The following is a 20,072-nucleotide window of genomic DNA, read 5'->3' as shown; positions in this document are numbered from 1 at the left end:
TATATACATTTAAGAATTAAATTATATTTTAAATTAAATATATATTTTTAATTTTGTTATAATTATAATATTATTTATTTAACTATTAAAATAATTATTCTATATTTGGATATAATTTTAATTGAATTAATTGTTATTTGATGTGATGTCCAAGTCCAAGAGTCGTTCTTATACGAAAATGGTTAATTATTAATTTGATGTTTCTATTTATTTAATTTAATTAGTTTAATTTGATTTTGTTATTATTAAAAAAAATAGTGGTTTTAACACTACTAAGGAGTTTGATGCAAGGATGGAGGAATCGGACGCAAAACCAAACAGGGGTTAACACTACTAATCCATAAATCACCTCCAACGGATGAAAATCACACTCAAACAAGTATAATTAAAAAGCTTGAAAGTCAAAACTGTCATAACCATGGAGAAACATTAATCTTAATCTACTCAAGGATGAAACACAAAATGCAACCTCCATTCAAGGGCCTTTCAAAGTTTTGATTTGCAACAATAGGTGAAAAAATAAGTCAAAGAATAGCCAGTGTGATCTCAAATTGTTTTGAACAATCAATTAAGCAGAATCAACAAACCGATTAATTACTGTGTACAAGAGAAATCTGAATTTCCAAAAGTCAGGACACAGGATCTTCCAGGTGAACCTTCAACGCACTTTACTTACTTGCATACTTGCAACAGAAGGCTTTTTTGCCCTTTCCATGATGCTCTCATTTCGGTCATGCACCGACATTTGAGACAAGGTAGAGGATTAGTATCAGTCACATCACATGGCATCTTAACTTGATCTTCTCATCAAAAATGCTATAATGCATCCCAATATGCCACCGGCAACAACCTGTACAAAAGAAAACGGTAGTCACTGCCTCACTGGTATTAAAATATGTATGCAACAATCAAAAACAGAGGACCCCAAAGCTTCCCACAAGTAATGGTTCTTATAACACAACTCCTGCATCCTACTATACCACACATACCACGTGAGAAACTAATGTAGTAATGTACCAATAATGCTTAGCAACTATGTAACATAAATATGATGGCAATTGGACTGTGAAAAGTAGGGGCAGCTATTATGAGGATCAGCCAAACATGAAATATGCTATTGCAAGAGCTTCTGTAGAATCTCTATTCATACGTATAAATACTCCAACAACAGATATTACTTGTCAATGAAAATTGAAGGAAATTACTGGTCACCAAAGAGAAAAGAAAAGTAGACATCTATCCTATGAAGTACGGACTCCAACACTGACCACGGACACGACATCATGATGGCTAAATTCTAAAACATAAGAAACGGGGACACGACATGAACTTTGTCTATATATATATATATATATATAAGCATCAAAAAATTATATTAAATAGTATCATTATCATTTAAAAGAAAATTTCACAAGACAAAAACTTTGTCTCTTTAAAAAATAATCTAAAACAAACTTACTAATATATTTAATAAAGAGTCTCACCTAAAAAAACACCAAGATAAATCATCATAATTGAAAAGATAAATAAAAAACTATTAATCTTAATCTATCTAAGTTCATTCTCTTCCTTCTTGATCATCATCATTAAAAAACACAACTTCTAATTCTGGTTCATCAAGGGATAAATTAGCAACTTTAAGAATTTTATTCTCATCAAATGATTCAAACTCATCTCCAACAATGTTTCACATTTTAGTTTCTTCTTGATGATATTGTGGGGAATTTCTAGAAAGAAGACGAAGATTACTATAAACAAATACTAGATCTTCTGTCCGATGAGGTGTCATCTTGTTTCTTTTGATTGAATGAATAAAAGAGTAAGTGCTCCAATTTCTTTCACAGCATGATGATGAAAAAGGTTTCCCTAGTAACTTAAGAGCAATCTTTTGAAGTGTTAGTGCATGAACACCATGAACTAGCCACCAAGACTTTGCCTCCATTAGACCTTTATCCCTTAAAGAGTCAATATCATCAAAGTCTTATCTTCCACCAGAAAAGTTTGCAAACTTTGCGTTCACTTGCCTTCTTTCATTATCATCATCAAAATACCTTTTGAGGCATTTCAATCTTTCACGAGTAAGTTCTCCATCTTGGTGTGGAGGAATTCTATTTGAATCTTCACTTAGCCATTCATGACTATAATAAAATAGAAGTACTCACATCTACAATTAATCAATATAAAAAAATAAGAACACAATGACCAATTTAAAAAAAAACTATGAATGGTTAACTGTTATATTTAAAAACTATTATCAAAATAGGATATAAAATTAAAAATCTGAAAGTATTAAATGTATTAGTCAGTAAGAAAGTAAAGAAAAAAATATTAAACTAAAAATTCTTACAAGCCTAAGAAAGATAAAGAAAAAATTATAAAAATTGGAAAGTAAAGAAAAGGTTTCAAAGGTGTAAACCTTACAAAGTTACAATGCACCCAGTCAGAACCAAAACAGTAAATCAGAGGTCAGCAACCACAAACGCAACAAACAGCAAGTCAAAGTCAGCAACCGTAAACACTACGAAGGTCATAAGCTGAACAAACGGCAGCAACAACAAACTCAAACCAATAACAAATAGACATGAACGAGGGAACCAGTAAAGATTTACGTGAGTGAAGAAGTGACACAACTGACGTGAAGAGAAAATATTGTTATTCTAATTTAATTTAATCTAAATTCTAATCTGTTATTATAATTTAAAATATAATGTTTTATCTTTAAGATTTTAAAAAAAATATAGGAAGCATAAACGACGTGAAGAGGAAATAATCAGAAATTTAATCTATTATTATAATTTAAAATCTAATCTTTTATCTTTTAAGATTTAAAAAAAATATGATTTTGAAAAGAAAAAAAATAACAAAAGTTGTATCGTGTGTGTTGACTTGCTGTGTCCAGTATCGTGTCAAAGGTTTTAAAAAAATAACCTGGACACAGCGAGTGCGTGTCCAACACGTATCCGGTGCGTGTCGGGCGCATGTCCGTGTCGTCGGCGAGTCGGAAACAGGGACACCACTATTTGGGGCCGTGTCGGTGCTTCACAGCATCTATCATAACAAGAAAGCAAGGGAACAACCTTAAGCACAGCAAAAAGCACAACGCACCTGAAGTGGAGTATGACCAAGTGAATCACGCAGAGGTCTGACATTGGAACAAGGATGTTCTGGAGGTAGTTCGCACACAATTTGATTAAGCAACTGCAGTACGTAACAGAAACAACATATGAAATGTGTGTGTGTATATAAAGTAAGGGCACAATGTAAAGCAAAAGAATAACACTACCATTATGTAAATAAACTTACTTCTGCTTGTCTACCTGCATGAAGTCTAACTCCCGAGGCATCATACATGACCTTACAAAAGTTACAGAAAATCTAATCATCCCGCTCGACTATAGTAAAGATTCCTTAAAACAAATTATAATACCAAAGATAAGGAAGCTCAACACATTTGTCAAATGATTCCTTAACAATTTCTTCTAAAGAGAGAATTATGAAGAAAATAACAATCAGCATATTGTAGAATCTTCCAAAGTAGACGTAGTTCACATGAGACAAAAAGATGTTACTAACATAAGAACTATAACTTTTTGAGACTAAAACCAACATATATAAAAGAAATAGTAATAGTAAATTTCATTCACATACAATGTATTCTTTAATACTCCATCAATGGAAGCATCATGACAATCATAATGGAAATGTTAAATTTGCTATTGGAGTTGTTTTTCAGAGGATAAGGAATAATTTGGAATTGTGGCATCAAAGGATTCAAAAGGCAGAGATCCTCACTAAATAAATATTGTACATGAAGCTGAAAGAAAATCACAGCACAGTCGTATTTTATTTCTCTTCCAAGTCCCAACTTATGTAGATCATTGTTAATCTTGATCCTAATACTGGAACATATTATGGCTTCTTAAAACATAAAATCATAGTTAATTAATACAATAAAACTTTTTCAGACCAAACACAAAAGAAAGCACTATACGTATACCAAAGAAAACAAAAGAAAGCAAAGTACTATGTGAACATATTTCCAGACATATCAAAACCAGAAAAATGAAATAAAATGCACGAAAACAACACAAGTAAAAGTGAAAGAAATTGCAAGTTAAGGCAAATCAGGAAACAGATATTTTAAACACAAACAAGACAATAAAATACATACAATACACGCCAAGACCACGGCAACTGCAAAAGCAGTTGATCCTGCCCCTTCTTGGAGACCTATAGCAACAGCCAGAGCCGAGACTGTTGCAGAATGTGACGAAGGCATTCCACCCGAATCAAGCAGCCTTTTAGAATCCCATCTCTTTTCCTTATACCTGAATATCTAGGAGAAAAGTTTTGGAAAAAATTAAGCTCATATTTCCGATCTCATATAGGTCTGCGATAAGAAATTATTCAGTTTTAGAGACAAAAAAACGCAATATCGTATATTCAAACCTCCAAAAATTTGCTTACACCCGTGACAAGATGTCAGCGAACACGTGCACACATCTAAATATGATATTCATATGATATTCATTCCATTTTCCCGTTAGAGAAACAAACAGCTTAAATAACTACTGTTCTACTAAAAGTTAAATTCCTATAATACCAAACCAAACATTTGATTGCTCAAACTCAAAGAAAGACAATGTAGATGCTAAAAAACTGAAGCGTGTCTATAAGCATAACAGAATGAATCATCTCCGTAGATTCATCATTCATTCTCAATTCTCTAATTTTTAGAACAGAAAACAAAAGGCCGGACCGTACTTTAATTTCAAGCCCTAAAATCAAATCTCACTAAATTCTTAACCGAATATATAACACGAAACACGAATTATGGACGAAAGCACAAAATATTTGCAACAGAAGCGTCCAAAAAGGAAGTATCGTGCTGGATCCTAAAAAAACACAAACAAACACGCGCGTTTTTCTTGTCGTAGTGATTTGATCTAACGAATGAGGAAAACAACGATTGTACGGAAGAAATCTGAGCTGAAATTCACGGAAAGGAAACGCGTTAAGAGACGGACGCACCAGGAGGTGAAGATCTTGAGGAACTGTGCGAGAGCGAAGGAGAGGAAAGCGGAGAGGAGAGGGAGATTGGTGGGGAGCGCGTAAGGGGTGGATGCGGTGGTTGCTGCTTGCAAGTTCGCCGTGACGTCCGCCATCGTCAACACTTCGCTCATCTACTACCAACCAAACTCAACAACTGCTTAGCGTTGGTTAGTTACCCTCGCCCGCACTCCACCTCCCTCCTCCTCGCTTCTCTGCTGATGACTCAGTCTACACACATGGCATTTAATTCAATATTATATTATATACTACGACTTTATATTATTATACCAAGTTTATTAATTTCTCACATTTTTATAAGTTTAAATAATAAATTTTCACAAATATATTTTTTTAGGAATTAATTTATCTGTGCATCCCACTTTTAAAGACATGCCCTTAAAAACATGAAAGTATAATTTAGATTCTATATTATTTGTCAAGAAATATGCTCAATTAATTAAGTGCGTGAATTATTAAATTGTCTTTTAATTTGTACCGATAAAAAGATTTTATATTCTATTTTCTATAAATAAATAAAAAAGACATTTTATGAATCTTTCAAATGTATCTATATTTTCATTTTATCTTAATTTTTTTTATAACATTATCCTAAAAACTTTAAATCTTGTGCAATTGTAGTATATCAAAATCCAATTTGTGGTGGGGTGACAATAAAAAAATCAAAATCTATTTTTTTTTCATTACCAAAGTAATGTCATTTGATTTTAAAATCATAATAAATAATATATGTAGTGACTAGATAAAGATATTTTTATTATAATTTAATTATAAATCAATATTTATTATAAGTTTGTTCATTTTTATAATAATTATATTAAAACTTATTTTAAAAATGATTATTTTTATTGATTAATATTGTAGTTTTCCACACCAACAATACATCACTATTAAATTCTTAAAATTATGTGTAAATTTTTTAAAGTTTAACAATTTTTTGTAAGGAATGCTTGGGGTGTCCAATCTATACAAAGCTAAGTTGTATTTTCAAAATACAGTAAACGTTATTGAATTGACTTTTTAATGGAAATTGCGCATTCATGATTTGACTAGAATAAATAATATTTAATATATAAAAAAGAAGGAAATCATATATAATTAGGATGTGTGATTTATTTATTTTTTAAAGAAACATAGTCAGGAAGAGTTACTTATTTCTATAAATAAAAAAAAGTAGTAATATACATTTTACATATTATTTCATATAAACATATAAATTGTATTCTAGAAATATGAAGTGGTTTTGTGTTTTTGAGAAAGTTTTTTCAATGCTATTATCTTATTAAATGAGTACTAATGCAAAGTCTTTATACATCATGAAAAAAGGAATTTAAAAATAAAAGGAAATACAGGGTAAGTAAAAAGAATACATAACTACATTGAAGCTTTGGAATTGATTTTTTTTATTATTATTTAGAACTATATATATCATCCATTTAAGACAATCATAGTTCAGAGTATTCACAATATAATGGAAATCAATCTCTCAAGTTTCTGGCATATACAAGGTTTAAATTAAAAATATTATCAAAAGAAGAATTAAATATATACTTATTTTAATCAAATGATTACACACAAGTGATTAATGTATTAAGATAAAGTTAAATCATTCAGATAATATCCAAATTTGATTCTTGACGGAAACAGTTTTAAATCAAATTTTACTTACTTCTTAATTAAATTCCGTATTAATCAAGATATTTTTTACCTAATAAACTAGTTAGAGAGTTAAGACCAAAAAAAAACATATATACTTGTTCTTATAAGTCTTCCAGATCCTTAGTTTACTACTTAATCTAAACTAGACCCCTAATTCTAGGTGTATGAAGATACATGCATATATCCTTCTCAATACATATGTTAGATAATTTTTGGGGTCTTACTCACTAATGTCCTCAACACATTCGTTAAAGAACTAAAGGAAAAAAATATATATCATATAAATCATAAGAAAATATAAAAAAGATTAAGGACAACATAATTTTTCATCTCTTAACAAAAACATTTATACTTTAAGTTCTTTAACCAATGTCTTAAACTGGCTAGTTTTTTTCCTAATTTTTAATATGCCATGTATGATTTACCTTTTTATCAAAAAAATAATTATCATGCAAGTCATATTTTAATCGCGCAAATTTTATTTTAAAAATTGGTTCAATAACTTTAAATTTGAAAATGCAACTTACAACACATAAAAAATTTTAAATTTTACACTAGGAATTCGTTAACCTGAGTTGAGACTCCACTAATTCGCATCACAAGATAGTATAAACTAGAAACGTCATCTTTCTACAATTCAAAACACACCAAGGAGCAGCATACAGATCGCATACGAAATATTTGTCAAAAAAAAAAACATCACATGCGAAATATAAATTGTTGAATTAAGATTATATGTGCACCTAGTTTATGTTATTTTTGGAAGAAAAAAATATAAATATCATTTATACTTTACATTAAAAATTCTTTTAGAGATAAAGTAATACACAAAATAGCTTGAATTTTCTTTTGGGCCATGATAATTAGATGGTACAGCGTTCTTTTAGTACAAGTACTGGCCTTTAAAAAAGAAAAACCGTGATTTTGAAATTTCCAATTTCCAACTCGGTCTTCTGACATGTGAAGGTTGAAGTTAATACAATTTATATTCAAGGAAAATAAGGTTTTTCTCTTGCAACAAAAAAAGTATTGTTTCAAGAGATTTGCATTGCCAGAACTATGAAAATGTCATAGTTTTAGACACTCACCGGGGTTTACCATGATACATTAGATAGGCAATATGAGGAAAACAAAATTTGACAGAACCTAAATCTACCAACTTACACTAAGAAAATTTCAGTTATAAACCATTTAAGTCTTGCTTTTGTTCAGTCCCAAGCTTCCGTTAGAATTCAGCCCAGCCAGCCAAAAACCAAACATGCAAGTTACTGTAGCAGGATTTCATACTTCTCGACCAAGAAATTAGTATCAATATTATTGGTATAGCCAGCTCTACCTGTTTTAGTTTTACTGCATCAAATTCTTGGTGCTGCATTGAGAATCACAAGTGCATCAGTTTGAGTGCCAGATATATATAGTAAAAGACTCAGGTAAAGAAAGAGCAAGAGTATAACAGTACAGTATTGGCACTGCTAATCGCTAATGGAATAAATAACTCATGTCCAGTCATGACTGCCCAATGATGAATTGATGACACTTCATTATCAACAACTAAAAATTACATTTTATTTGGGAGGGTCAATGCAATTAACTAAATTAAGGTGCAAAATGTTAAGCTTTACTACAGAATTGACTTTAAACATACCCGAAACATAGTATTATAACAAACGTGAGACAACATGGGATCTGTAAATTTCTTCTATGATTATAGTGGATCATACTGACCAGGGTTATATACATAAAAAATAAAATAAAAACACTGTTATTATCCATTTGCACATGAATTCAAGTTGTATGTCTCTATACAGGTGGCAAAGTAATGCTCGTGTGTAATATAGTGTGTTATATATTTACGGAGCAGCTTGGGACAAAGTCAATGAAGCTTAATTTATCTAGTTTATCTATGCAATGTTGTGTTGTCCAATAAACTAAGTTCAAATTCATATTAATCACTATAAATTTCACTAAATAAGAGTATCTACCTCCACCAATTGTTGCTTCAGGCAATCGCTCAATTGAGTACTTGCGTTTGGTGATGTACATTATTGGAACACCGGGAATCTGTAATACAGAAAACCACATAATGGGTCATGCATCAGGGTCCAATATTTAAAAACCAAAGATGGAAAAGTGAATAATGACTTTACCTTCCGAATTCTCCTCTTCAAGTCCCGATCACATGTTGCAACAATGTAGCACTTGTGCTGTTTCCAAGAAAATGGTTTGTGTGAATAAATGGGAAAACAAAAAACACAAAGAAATAAGCAGCAACAATGTGTTATCATTACTTTTATTTGAAATTATTTCTAATAAAACTGTTAACCTAAATGAATATTGAATATAAATTGCAAAAGCAAAGAATTCGGGAATGAGTTCCGCTAACATCAAGAATGAAGCAAGTAATACTCAGAAATATCCATCTCTTATCCATGAATTTAAAATTGAGAAAAAAAATTGCTACAATTTTTCATAGTTCCAAATTATAACTTGATAGTCTATTGTATCCCAATATTCTATTCAATATGCATTGCAAAAGTAGTGGTAGAATCTTGTTTACTGATCTAGATGACCATACACTGCTAAGAGATTTAAAATATCATGGTCCCATATAATAGGAAATAAGTAACAACCAATTTACTAGGGTTTTCAAATCAACAAAATTTACCATCGTCTTATATGGTTCTTGCCTTTATTATCGAACAAAACAAAAATGTAAATTTGTTTTCTTTTCCCATTCCTCAGGATCGCAATACAGGTAAGAAGAACAGTAAAAAGACTATTTATCATCCAGCCTGAAAAATCATTAATTAATCTTAATAAACAAATTGCTCCCAGATGCTCCTAAGCATTTAGCTCATAAAAATATATCACACCTGAGTAACTCTCTCAACAAGGCAGTCATCAGCATAGGTCCCTTTATGAGTACATAGTATTCTCTCAAATCGAGGATCCTTGGCAATCCTGTTATGTATAAAAGGGATAAATAAATACACCCAAAAATTGAAGCAAGAAGAATATAATTCCTTTTCTCTACTAGATTGAGATAGATCATACAAGAAATGTGACCAATGACATGGCGGCAAAAAAACATAATATTCCAATGGAAAATAAAGTCCAGGAGTCCCATGATATTGTTTGACCTTTGTAATATTGTCTTCTAAAGAGATTATTTGCCCTTTTATAATAGAGCCCCCACATATCTATCTTTAACAGAATGTGATAATGGATGAAATTATAAGATCAATGGTATGGCAACAAAAAAACCATGGTATATCAAAGGAAAATAAAGTCCAGGATATTTGATTTTATATAGGCACCGCACATCTACCCTCCCCATACCTCACTCTAAGGGAGCCCCATCATGCATTGGGTCATCCTTTTTATATGTAAATCTCAAATGTATGAAAATATAAACCAATAATAATCAAAAGACAAGAAAACATGACATCTACCTTAGAGCTACACGATATTTTTGCCCTAATTTCTCGAGTTCTGCCATCACACAGTCCGTAATACAAGGGGTGCCTGAAAATCCAAAATATCAATAGAACAGAGGTAATAATAGAATATGGGATGTTTGATTAATGCCAATGCCACATTACAAAGACAAGCTTCTTAATCTAGACAAAGGATATCACAAATAACATCTAAAATTAATAGGAACCTCAACATTCAGCTAAACTAAAACAAGAAATACATAAATTAATAAAAGTAATCATCTATTTCTAACTCACATTTAGCATATAAGCAGTCCATCATCCCTTTCTCCAGATCCAACTACATAAAAAAAGCCAAAAAATTGTGAGACACAACCAAAGAAACTTAAAAAAAAATACTTCAATATTTTTATTCTGTAATAGAGTTAAAGTTAGATTTATCATTCCAATCCTTTTGTGAAAACATCATGAGCATCATATGCAAGCAATCTACATACAGTCACAAACTTATCAGTCCCATATCACATACTGCAACTTTTAACAGAGAATTCCATATCAAGTTATATATGTAGAACCAGAACTATCGTTTGTTTACTTAAAAGAAGGAAACAAATATTACCACAACAAACATTTCCAAACAAAAAGCTATAAAAGCAAAATGAAGCAACTCACTTTATTCTGGATTGAGAAATTGATGAAGTTGGTGTCCACCAAAACACGATAAGGGGGTCCCAGTGCAGTATTGTATTGAAAGAAAAGTGCTGAAGAATGAGTTGGACTGAATAATACAAATCCAAACCACAGATTAAACCAAAAGAGCAAAGGGGAAAAGCACTAAACTACCAATCGTTGATAGAAGGGGGGGGGGGGGGGGGGAGTGAGAGTGAGAATGGAAGCTTACACATTTCTGGGTAACTTTTCCTTCATAAGATTCTTCTTTTCTGGGTTCAAAACCTCTTCTTTGTAGCTGAATTCGACAGGATTTCAAGGAATGAAAATAGAGCAAAACAAAGCATAATGAAGGAACCAGATTTAAGGAATGAAAAAAAAAAGGACTCACCTTTTGATTGCTTTGGAAGTAACAATCTTCTTCATAACAGCAAACTTTGGTCCCTTTTTAGCTTTACCCATTTTGGACGGAGAAAAAAGAGCTAGATTATGCAAAACCCTGGTCACAACCAGAAATCAATAACCCTGCCCTAATTTATCTCATTACATCAAATTGTATAAAAATTGAATTTAAATATTACAACGGGGGTAAATACAGGGAGTACATAGAGCAGAGTAAGTTTCCAAGTATTGCAACGAAATTGAATGAATCCACTTCAGAAAACAGTATTCATAAGGTTTTTGATGAATTCACATAAAGTATTGAAATTTAATGAATCCAAATAGAAGTAAGAATGTAGTTCGCAGGTTTGTAAGAACTAAGAAGGTAATGCTTCGGGATAATCAGATCAACTTTATTATAATATAAGTTGAAACTGGTCATGGGTAGGGAATCAATCGGGCAGAGGAAAAAAAATAGAAAATATTATTAACTAAAGAATTTAAGCAAGGTGAAGCTAAAGCTTGAGAGCAGAGAAAACCAGAAGAATCCTTTGGGGCTGAGAGCGGAGGGAGGAGTACCTGCAGGCCGGGGCTGAGAGCCAAGCGGCGCGTGAGAGACAGAACGATGCGCAGGCTCGTCGTGTGGTAGAATGGCGGCACAAGGGGAAAATATGAGTGAGACGTGAGAAAAGAAAAGAATTACGAAAAAACTTTTTCATTAAATATTTCTCTGGTTATTTAATTTAAGTAATAATAAAATAAAAACTTTTCAATTATTTGAATGAATAAAAATATAATATAAAAAATATTTTATCACCAAATTAATGGCTATGTTACTTGATCAACCAATCCATAATATCACTTATCAACATTATGTAAGAAGCTGATAAATAATTTTATTTCTTAAGCATGTAGTTGTGAGTTTGATTTTTAATTCCTTAAATAAATTTTGATAACTCAAAATATTAGTCATTGACTTTTGATTAAAATACTCTTGATTCACAAAAAAGAAATTCATAATATCACTTTTAAACTTTAAATTGTTTTACTTTATATTTATTTAATATTGAATGGTCTACATGTACTATTTGAAGCCATTTATATTAATTTTTAGTAATTAAAATTATTTTACATATTTACTAATTGGCCCCCTATACATTCTTTTGGCAACCACCTAAATCTTACAAAATTCCTTTGCGCTTCTAGATTTTGCAACAACTTTGATCACAACACACTTGATATCTTGTCCATCACCCTACTACCTCTCGTCGTCCCCTTTCACTCTTATTGTTTCAATTTATTACACTCACTTGCACACCCTTCATGTACAAACTTGACATGAAAAAATAGTGAACACTGACTGAGGTTTCAAAATGAGCTACAGACCCATCATTCTCTTCCATTCTCCTTGGCGAAATCTACCACTTTGCCGATGAAGGAGATAGGAAGAGTTATGACATGAAGTTCTACAACAAAACAATGGTAAAGAAACTAAACAAAGTCACCATAAAAAGAATAATGTACTTGTTTGCTTTAAAATTGAAAGGAATCCGAAAAAAAAAAAACAATGAAAACACAAATGGAAAGAAAATCACATTGGAATCATCATGAACAAAACCAATAGGTTACGTTATTCAGTTGAACTTTGATTTCCTTGAATTCTGATTTGGATTGTTGTTGTCTTTTGACACAAAATCCTTGTAACCCAACCTCTACCCATTCATTCACAATATTATTACATTGATTTAACCTTAACCACTCCTCTCGACGCAATCATCAACCTCATTGACAAGGACTACAACATTGAACTTGTTGGGGAATTGAGGAGAATAAACACTGAGGATATTTACACTAATGAGTCATGAACAATCACATAAGAAAATTTGACATCACACATTAATCCAAAATCATAATGCTCAAATTTATGGGTCTTCTCTTTATTTATATGATGTTCAACTTTTTCACTTCTACTCGATGTGAGACTTCACCTCATACTTATACTCCAATAAAACTTACATTCAACAACTTCTCTGTCATGTGCCTCCAACAGAGCAACAACATCGTCACAGTGTATTAAGACACATCCATTAGATCCCATCTATTTTTCCAGTAACCCTAATTTTCTATATAAAGGTGGTGGTGGAAAATTAGGGTTTCTTGAGGATCTTGAAGTCATTGTCTCATGCACTTGACTTTTGCACCTCACACACCTTGGGAGAGAAATTTCTCATGTTTTGGTCCTACATCAATGTCCATTTAGAAAGTTAGAAAGAAAATTGACACTAGACCAAAGCAAATGTTTATTTTATATACGAAAAACATAACTTAAATACATTATATATTTTTAGTGTATAATTTAATATTTAATGTATATATTGATTCATGTGTTTTTTTATATACATTAGAAAGTAGAAAAAACAACAAAACAGAAACTTAAGATAAGTAGAAATTCCTACAACATCAAAAAACAAAGACAGGGGGAAGAGCAATTGGACAAGAGTCTCTTAGTAGCAAGGGAACTTGGCTAAAAGCACCATGTTTAGCAAGTCAATCTGCACAATTATTGGCCTCACGATAAGCATGTTGAAACAAAGTTTTGTCATTAGCCAGATCCTTAATCTTTTCCACAATTGAGAAGGATGAGTAACCTCCACACCTTTATCAATTAAAGCAAGAGCAATTCTCAAATTCACATAAGGCACCAGAATATTATTTTGTGTCGCTATTAGAAGATCGTGTAAAATTGTTTTGATTAGTCACTCGTTGATTTTATTTAATAATTCATTAATGTAGTACACCTTCACCATGTAGATGATCTGTGGTATTTTGATAATATTATCTAAAACAAATTAATGAGATGTTTTGTAGAATTAGTTGAAAGACAAAAAAATTAAATAAAACAAGAATATCTCTTTTTATCATTGTTATATATATATATATATATATATATATATTGATTTAAAACATTATCTTTGATGAATAAACTTTACCTATTTTAACATATGTGCGGTTAAACATTAACGGCTTCAAAACTTAAAAATGTAAAATGTCAAAATGATGTTTGAAACTTTTTTCTTTATTCCAAAGTTTCAAAGATGAGTATTTAAAAAATAATTTTGATGGTATTGAGATAATAGTCAAGTTTTCCCATAATTTGTCTCGTTCAACAATAATCAAACTTTGTTTACTTACTTTTTACACTTTTCTAATTTTTAATAAATCACTACAACAAATAAGGTTATATACCGACAAAAATAATAAAAAATATACTAAATTTCATTATTTTTTATATTTTTTTTTTACTTTCAATTGAGATTTCAAAGAATTTTTGCATGCGATACAAATTGAATATGAAATGTACTACTAAATAAATCACTCTTACAATGTGTGTGAGCACATGATAGGTTTAATTAGGACGAAACTAGAAATTAATATTTAAGGGATAAAAAATCTAATAATATATGCAAAATATTAATATATTTTTCACAATAATTTATAAATATTTTTTTAAACACCCAAAATTACAAATCTCTAATCACCAATTTCACATGCCACTCAAAACCATTAAGAAATTTATAGTAACAACTGGTATATAAATTAATCATATATTATTTTTACAAAAATTTCTATTAATTATATTTCAAAAGTCTACTAAAACTGATAGTTTATGTTCCATGCCAAACTATTTTTTAGGATGATAGTAACCGATAACCTTTGAAAAATAACTTGTTTTTAGATAATTGGAAAATAGAAAAAGAAAAATGTTGTGTCATGGTAAATAGGCAATGGCAACAACTCTGAAAGCAACGAATCTTTAGTTCAACTCAATTTTTAATTTTCATTTCTAATGTTTACATAATACATGAGTCTGGGGTGCACTTGAGGTCGGAAGTACATTTGAACCCTCACAGTTACAAGAAGTACAAGGATGAGATGAGAAAAACAAAACAAAAAAAATACAAAAAGTGGTGATATGGAAATAGAATATGTGTTGATGAAGATGTAAGTTCAATTTTGTATATAATATTTGTAAATTTGACCCATCGAGAAAGATTAATAAATAACTCTTATTTCTCAAACTATAATTGGTCATAACTTTTAAAATAATAATACATTATAAAAAATAAATAATGCTCAAATATTTTATCTAGAAAAAAAATGCATTTATCTTTATAAGAATATAATATTTTGTTAAAGAATAAAAGATATATAACACTTAAATGATATTATTTAAATACTTAAATTCCAAAATAAAATTAATTATCTTATATATATATATATATATATATATATTAAAATTAAATTAAAAAATGTAGGGAGACCAAGGTCCTAAGCAAAAAATTGATCTGGCTTTATGCTTAACCATTATGTGAACTCATGGAATTAATTTACTTTAATTTGATTTACTCTAAAAGAACAACTTTTGCATGCAAAAATTAGCAATCACCACTGTGTAAGGAAAGAAAGAAAGGTATTTTCGGTTTGAAGGGTTGAAAGTGATTACAAATGAAATGGAGTGAAAGTGGAACATCATGTGTTACTATTACGTAAAAGGATTTCAACATCGGTTTTTGAGTAGTTTTAACATTGATTTAGAATTGATGTTGAAACTACTATCGTTAAAAGTAGGCATTTTTTTAACATCAATTTTAAAATTGATGTTGAAAATCATTATCTACATCACTTCTGGCTGAAATCGATATATAAATGTGACAAAAATTATGTTTCTAAAGTACTTTTTACATCGATTCTAAAAAAACTAATGTTGAAATTTGTATACAACATCATTGATTTTGGTCAAAATTGATGTTGAATGTGTCTTTATAACATCGGTTTTAAACCAATCGATGTTATTTTTTGCAAATTTTTTAAAATATTTTTTTCTATTTTTACAATGAACCAACATGCAAATCAAGACTAAAAATAGAAAAAAAAAGGTGAGAATCCAACCTTCACATTTGTAAGGCTAGCCAGAATCTAACTTAGTCACTCTTCCTTTGAAGTAAGCTAAGGACTAAAGTGGTTTGTTTAAACAAAGTAGATAAAATTAACATTATAAATTATTCAAAATAACTAACTTGGATTGGTGGATAAATCAAGCAAAGAAGTATTATCTTCAATAGTGTGGCTAATGTTAACACCTTATCATCTCAAACAGAGGACTCTCTTTAACTTTCTTGATCATCAGGCAATTTAAAAGAGAGACACAAGTGAAAGACATTATTTTCACTTAAGACTTAGGGATGAACCCAACAAAAAATAAACCAAAACTTCAACATCACTCCTTTCTTTGGTCCAATCCTAGCTTAATACACTCTTATAAATGCTTCCAATTACCTAAAAAGAAAAGCATTAAATAACTTGTGTATTCATTGAAATAAATATTTCCATTCTCATTAAATATTGGAATCCTTTTGTTTCCTTAACCAATATTGCAAGAACACTTATTAGCATTTCCCTGAACCAAAATATCTATAAAAAAAGTTTGTAATTACTTAATTTATGGTAGCGACCTTTAAATCCATAGTTGAGACATCCAATGTTTGTTGCTCAAGAAGGTCAGCTACAATCCCTACATTAACTTCTTGCCTAACTTCCTATCCAACGTTGAACATAGTGTTGTTAGAGAACCATCTCTCCTTCCACCCTCTTGTGCTCTTGAAAATTGACTCCTTATATATGAAAGACAAGAAAAATAGAAGTTCAAATTGTTGGATCAAGTGGCCTCAGAATAATTAAGAAGGGGGGTTGAATTAATTATGAACGTGTCTTGACTAATTAAAAAATTATCCTTCTTAAATTTACTAGATTCAATTTAGGCTTTACTACTAAGTTATGAGAAAGTAAAGAACAGAAATTCTCAGGCGGTTAGTCATTTGAATCTTTTGTCAAGAGGGGGAAGAGAGAATCAAAAGAATTCTCAGGCGGTTAGTCATTTGAATCTTTTGTCAAGAGGAAGAAGGGATGAAAAGATAGCACACTTTTGTTTTCTGCAGAATTTCCACTTGCAAAAAAATAAAGTTTTGAAACAAGGTTTAGAAAGCTTTTTGGCAAAGAAAAAGCAATGAGCAATGGTTAGAGAAAGATTGTGAAAAAGAATTGTTTGGAAGAATATCATATATGTCTTTTGAATATGTGCCAAAGTCATGCTTTTATAGACTCTTCATGTCTGGTCAAAGAAACCATTGGAAAAGTTGTGACTTTAGAGAAAACCATGTTAAGAGTTATAACTCTTAACTTTTTCTTCAAAATTGTTCACTGGTAATTGAATACCACAAAGGTGTAATCGATTGCATAATGCATTTTATGAAAAGTTGTGACTCTTCATAATTGGATTTGAATTCCAACGTTCAAATTCACTTGTAATCGATTACTAATATAGTGTAATCGATTACACTATTTGAAAAACATTTTGAAACGTTACAAATCATTTGAAAACATTTTGAAAACCAAACTGGTCACTGGTAATCGACTACCAGAGAGTAATCACTCTGGTAACTTAGAAAATTTGAGAAAATTATTTTGTAAAACAAATTGTGCTATTTGGTTTTTGAAAAAATATTTTAATACTTATCCTATATGAAGTCTTGACTTGTTGCTTCTTGATGTCTTCTCTTGAATCTTGAATCTTGGATTGGATTCTTGATACTTGATCTTGAAGTCTTGAATCAATCACTTAGGCTTTTGGCATCATCAAAATTGTTTGGTTCATCATCATGAAACTTGCTTCTACACAGATTACAATGGGAGAACTCCTCAATTGTATTGTACCATGTCCACATGTGACACATGATAGTTCACTACCTTGTTGGCACAACATTTAGCTTAGATTTTAGAGATTATGAAAATGATTGGAATTTTGATGGTCCTGCTCTATCTTGACTACTTGGAGATGACTGATTAGGAGATCCCCAACTTCAAACAAATATAAAATTAAAATTTTTTTATTTGCAAATCTTGTATTTATAAATTTAAAACTACTAAATAGAATTTTTTTAATAAAATTAAAATTAAAATAGATCAGTATACATTTCCTTTGCATGCTCAATCAAAGAATTTTCTGTTTACACACAAAGTAAAGCAAATCACATAGTGAATTAGATGAAAATAGCATAAATCTGCGAGTTATTTACACAAAATAAAAGCAAATCACAGTGAATTGAATAACACCATAAATCTGTGCACATAAACCATCAATTAGTTTACCTGATTTCAGTAGCTTGGAAATGGTGTGTTCGTTCTCCTTCAAGGTTGAAACTAATAGCTTGTAATTCTCTTGGAGATCAAGCAAGTTGTTGCTGGTTTTTTCCAAATTCACCTGAAAGAGTAATTTAATTTAAGAGACAACATTTTTGAAGGAAAAGGTTATAGTTACTTAGACAATGCACCTTACAATCCCTAAGCTCTCTTTCTAATTCAAGTTTTTGTTCGTGCTCTGTTAAATAGAGCTCACAAAAGTTGTCCACTTGCTACAAAAATATATGGGAAGAAATAATTTATCAATAAAGTTCTCATACACAATAAGAGAAATTACAACCAAAGAAATGACAAGGAATACCTGCTCACCAAGACTGAGGTCATTCTCTATCTTCTCATTCCTTGCCCGAATGAAGAGGTTGCAAGAAAAATTAGGCTAGGGAAATTGAAACAAGTATCATGAAAGATAGGACATACATTTAAATAGGTATTTCTCAATCAGAAATTGTAGAATATCAGTAAAAGACAAGCATATTCAATAATATGTTATTCTTCTATCAAAAGATATTTAAAAATTGGAATATCTAGCGACTTCGTATTCCAAATTAAATGATACTAGTTAGAATATGCAAATGTACTCACTAGATGGTAAGTTTAGCAACAATTTTATGCCAAGGCTTTATGGAAAAATATTTAAAAGTCACATATTTATATAAAAAACAATGTCATTTGTTGGAACTACTTCATGTCGTGAACAACATTAGGCCTTAAAATTTCCATTGCAACCAAGGTGTGATCAAGGTGGCCTTTATACACATGTCCATATCCAACATTACCATACTAAGTAATCTATCTCCTTGTCCTTGGCTTCCAAGTACAAATAGCTATGAACAAGAAATTGAGCAAAGTTAAGCAATGAATTGCTTCATTTCTAAAGGTGGATCCAATAATTGCAAGACAAGTTCACTACAAAGAAAAATGAATGGTAAAAAAATATCATTAAAATGGACAAACATTCTTTTTTAAATAAAAAAAACCTAAAGGAAGCCAACATAGCATAAAAATAAAGATTAAAGATTAGCATAGAATTGCAAATTTAATTAGAAATAATTGACATGCATATGTTAAGATAAATACCAAAAAGTAATAAATGCAACAATGTTAGGAATGCCATTCTTTATATATTCTAGTCTATCACCCCACTAGTGCAAGATTAGAATTAGAAAGTAATCAATAAAATGTCAGTTTACAATCTTCTTCTATACTGACACCCCTCTTTTATCAAACATGTTCCTAAATCAATTTGTTCATATTTACCAACATCCTCACCTCAAATACTAATACTAATATATAATACATGTGCATAAAAAATATGTATATAGTGATAAAAAAAACACAAAAGGAGGTTAAATACTATACTAGTGTATAATACATGCATAAAAATCATGTATCTAGGAAAGCACACTTGGGAATATGAAAAGTGTTTGTAAAGGGTCTTGAGGTGTTCCATGAGAGCGCAATAGAGGCCTTTATAGCACTTGGAAAGTCACTTCAGATTCTCCAAAAATAGTTCAGCCTCTGTAAGGTGAGAAATGGTCCTCAATGCCCATTCGAGATCATGCTCTGGTATGCCCTTATGCGATCTGTTGGTCACAAAAT

At 30.5% G+C, this 20,072-nt stretch overlaps 2 protein-coding genes across 3 annotated transcripts; both read right to left on the bottom strand.

Annotated features, from left to right (window-relative positions):
• Positions 1-419: 419 nt before the first annotated feature.
• On the bottom strand, positions 420-5,283 carry LOC114379981 (uncharacterized membrane protein YuiD-like). Of its 2 annotated transcripts, none has more exons than XM_028338844.1 (5): positions 5,032-5,283; positions 4,172-4,328; positions 3,304-3,354; positions 3,106-3,198; positions 420-850 (listed from the first exon to the last, which is right to left on the bottom strand). In XM_028338844.1, exons 1-5 carry the CDS (start codon positions 5,181-5,183, stop codon positions 791-793), a joined length of 513 nt encoding a protein of 170 aa, XP_028194645.1. In that variant the 5' UTR covers positions 5,184-5,283; the 3' UTR covers positions 420-790. The 2 variants fall into 2 exon arrangements, with proteins under 2 accessions (XP_028194645.1, XP_028194646.1); XM_028338845.1 differs by lacking the exon at positions 420-850 and adding an exon at positions 1,625-2,164.
• Positions 5,284-7,630: 2,347 nt separating this feature from the next.
• Positions 7,631-11,910, bottom strand: LOC114378488 (rRNA-processing protein FCF1 homolog). The gene is made up of 10 exons (XM_028337086.1): positions 11,796-11,910; positions 11,227-11,334; positions 11,068-11,133; positions 10,839-10,944; positions 10,464-10,506; positions 10,182-10,254; positions 9,603-9,690; positions 8,877-8,933; positions 8,712-8,790; positions 7,631-8,098 (listed from the first exon to the last, which is right to left on the bottom strand). The coding sequence occupies exons 2-10, from the start codon at positions 11,295-11,297 to the stop codon at positions 8,085-8,087; spliced, it is 597 nt and encodes a 198-aa protein (XP_028192887.1). The 5' UTR covers positions 11,298-11,334; positions 11,796-11,910; the 3' UTR covers positions 7,631-8,084.
• Positions 11,911-20,072: the final 8,162 nt, after the last annotated feature.

Source organism: Glycine soja, chromosome 12, assembly GCF_004193775.1.
Source record: "Glycine soja cultivar W05 chromosome 12, ASM419377v2, whole genome shotgun sequence".
In the NCBI taxonomy this organism is placed as follows: Eukaryota; Viridiplantae; Streptophyta; class Magnoliopsida; order Fabales; family Fabaceae; genus Glycine; species Glycine soja.
The sequence above is the reverse complement of the archived record's forward strand: the minus strand, read 5'-3'. Positions and strand labels throughout refer to the sequence as shown.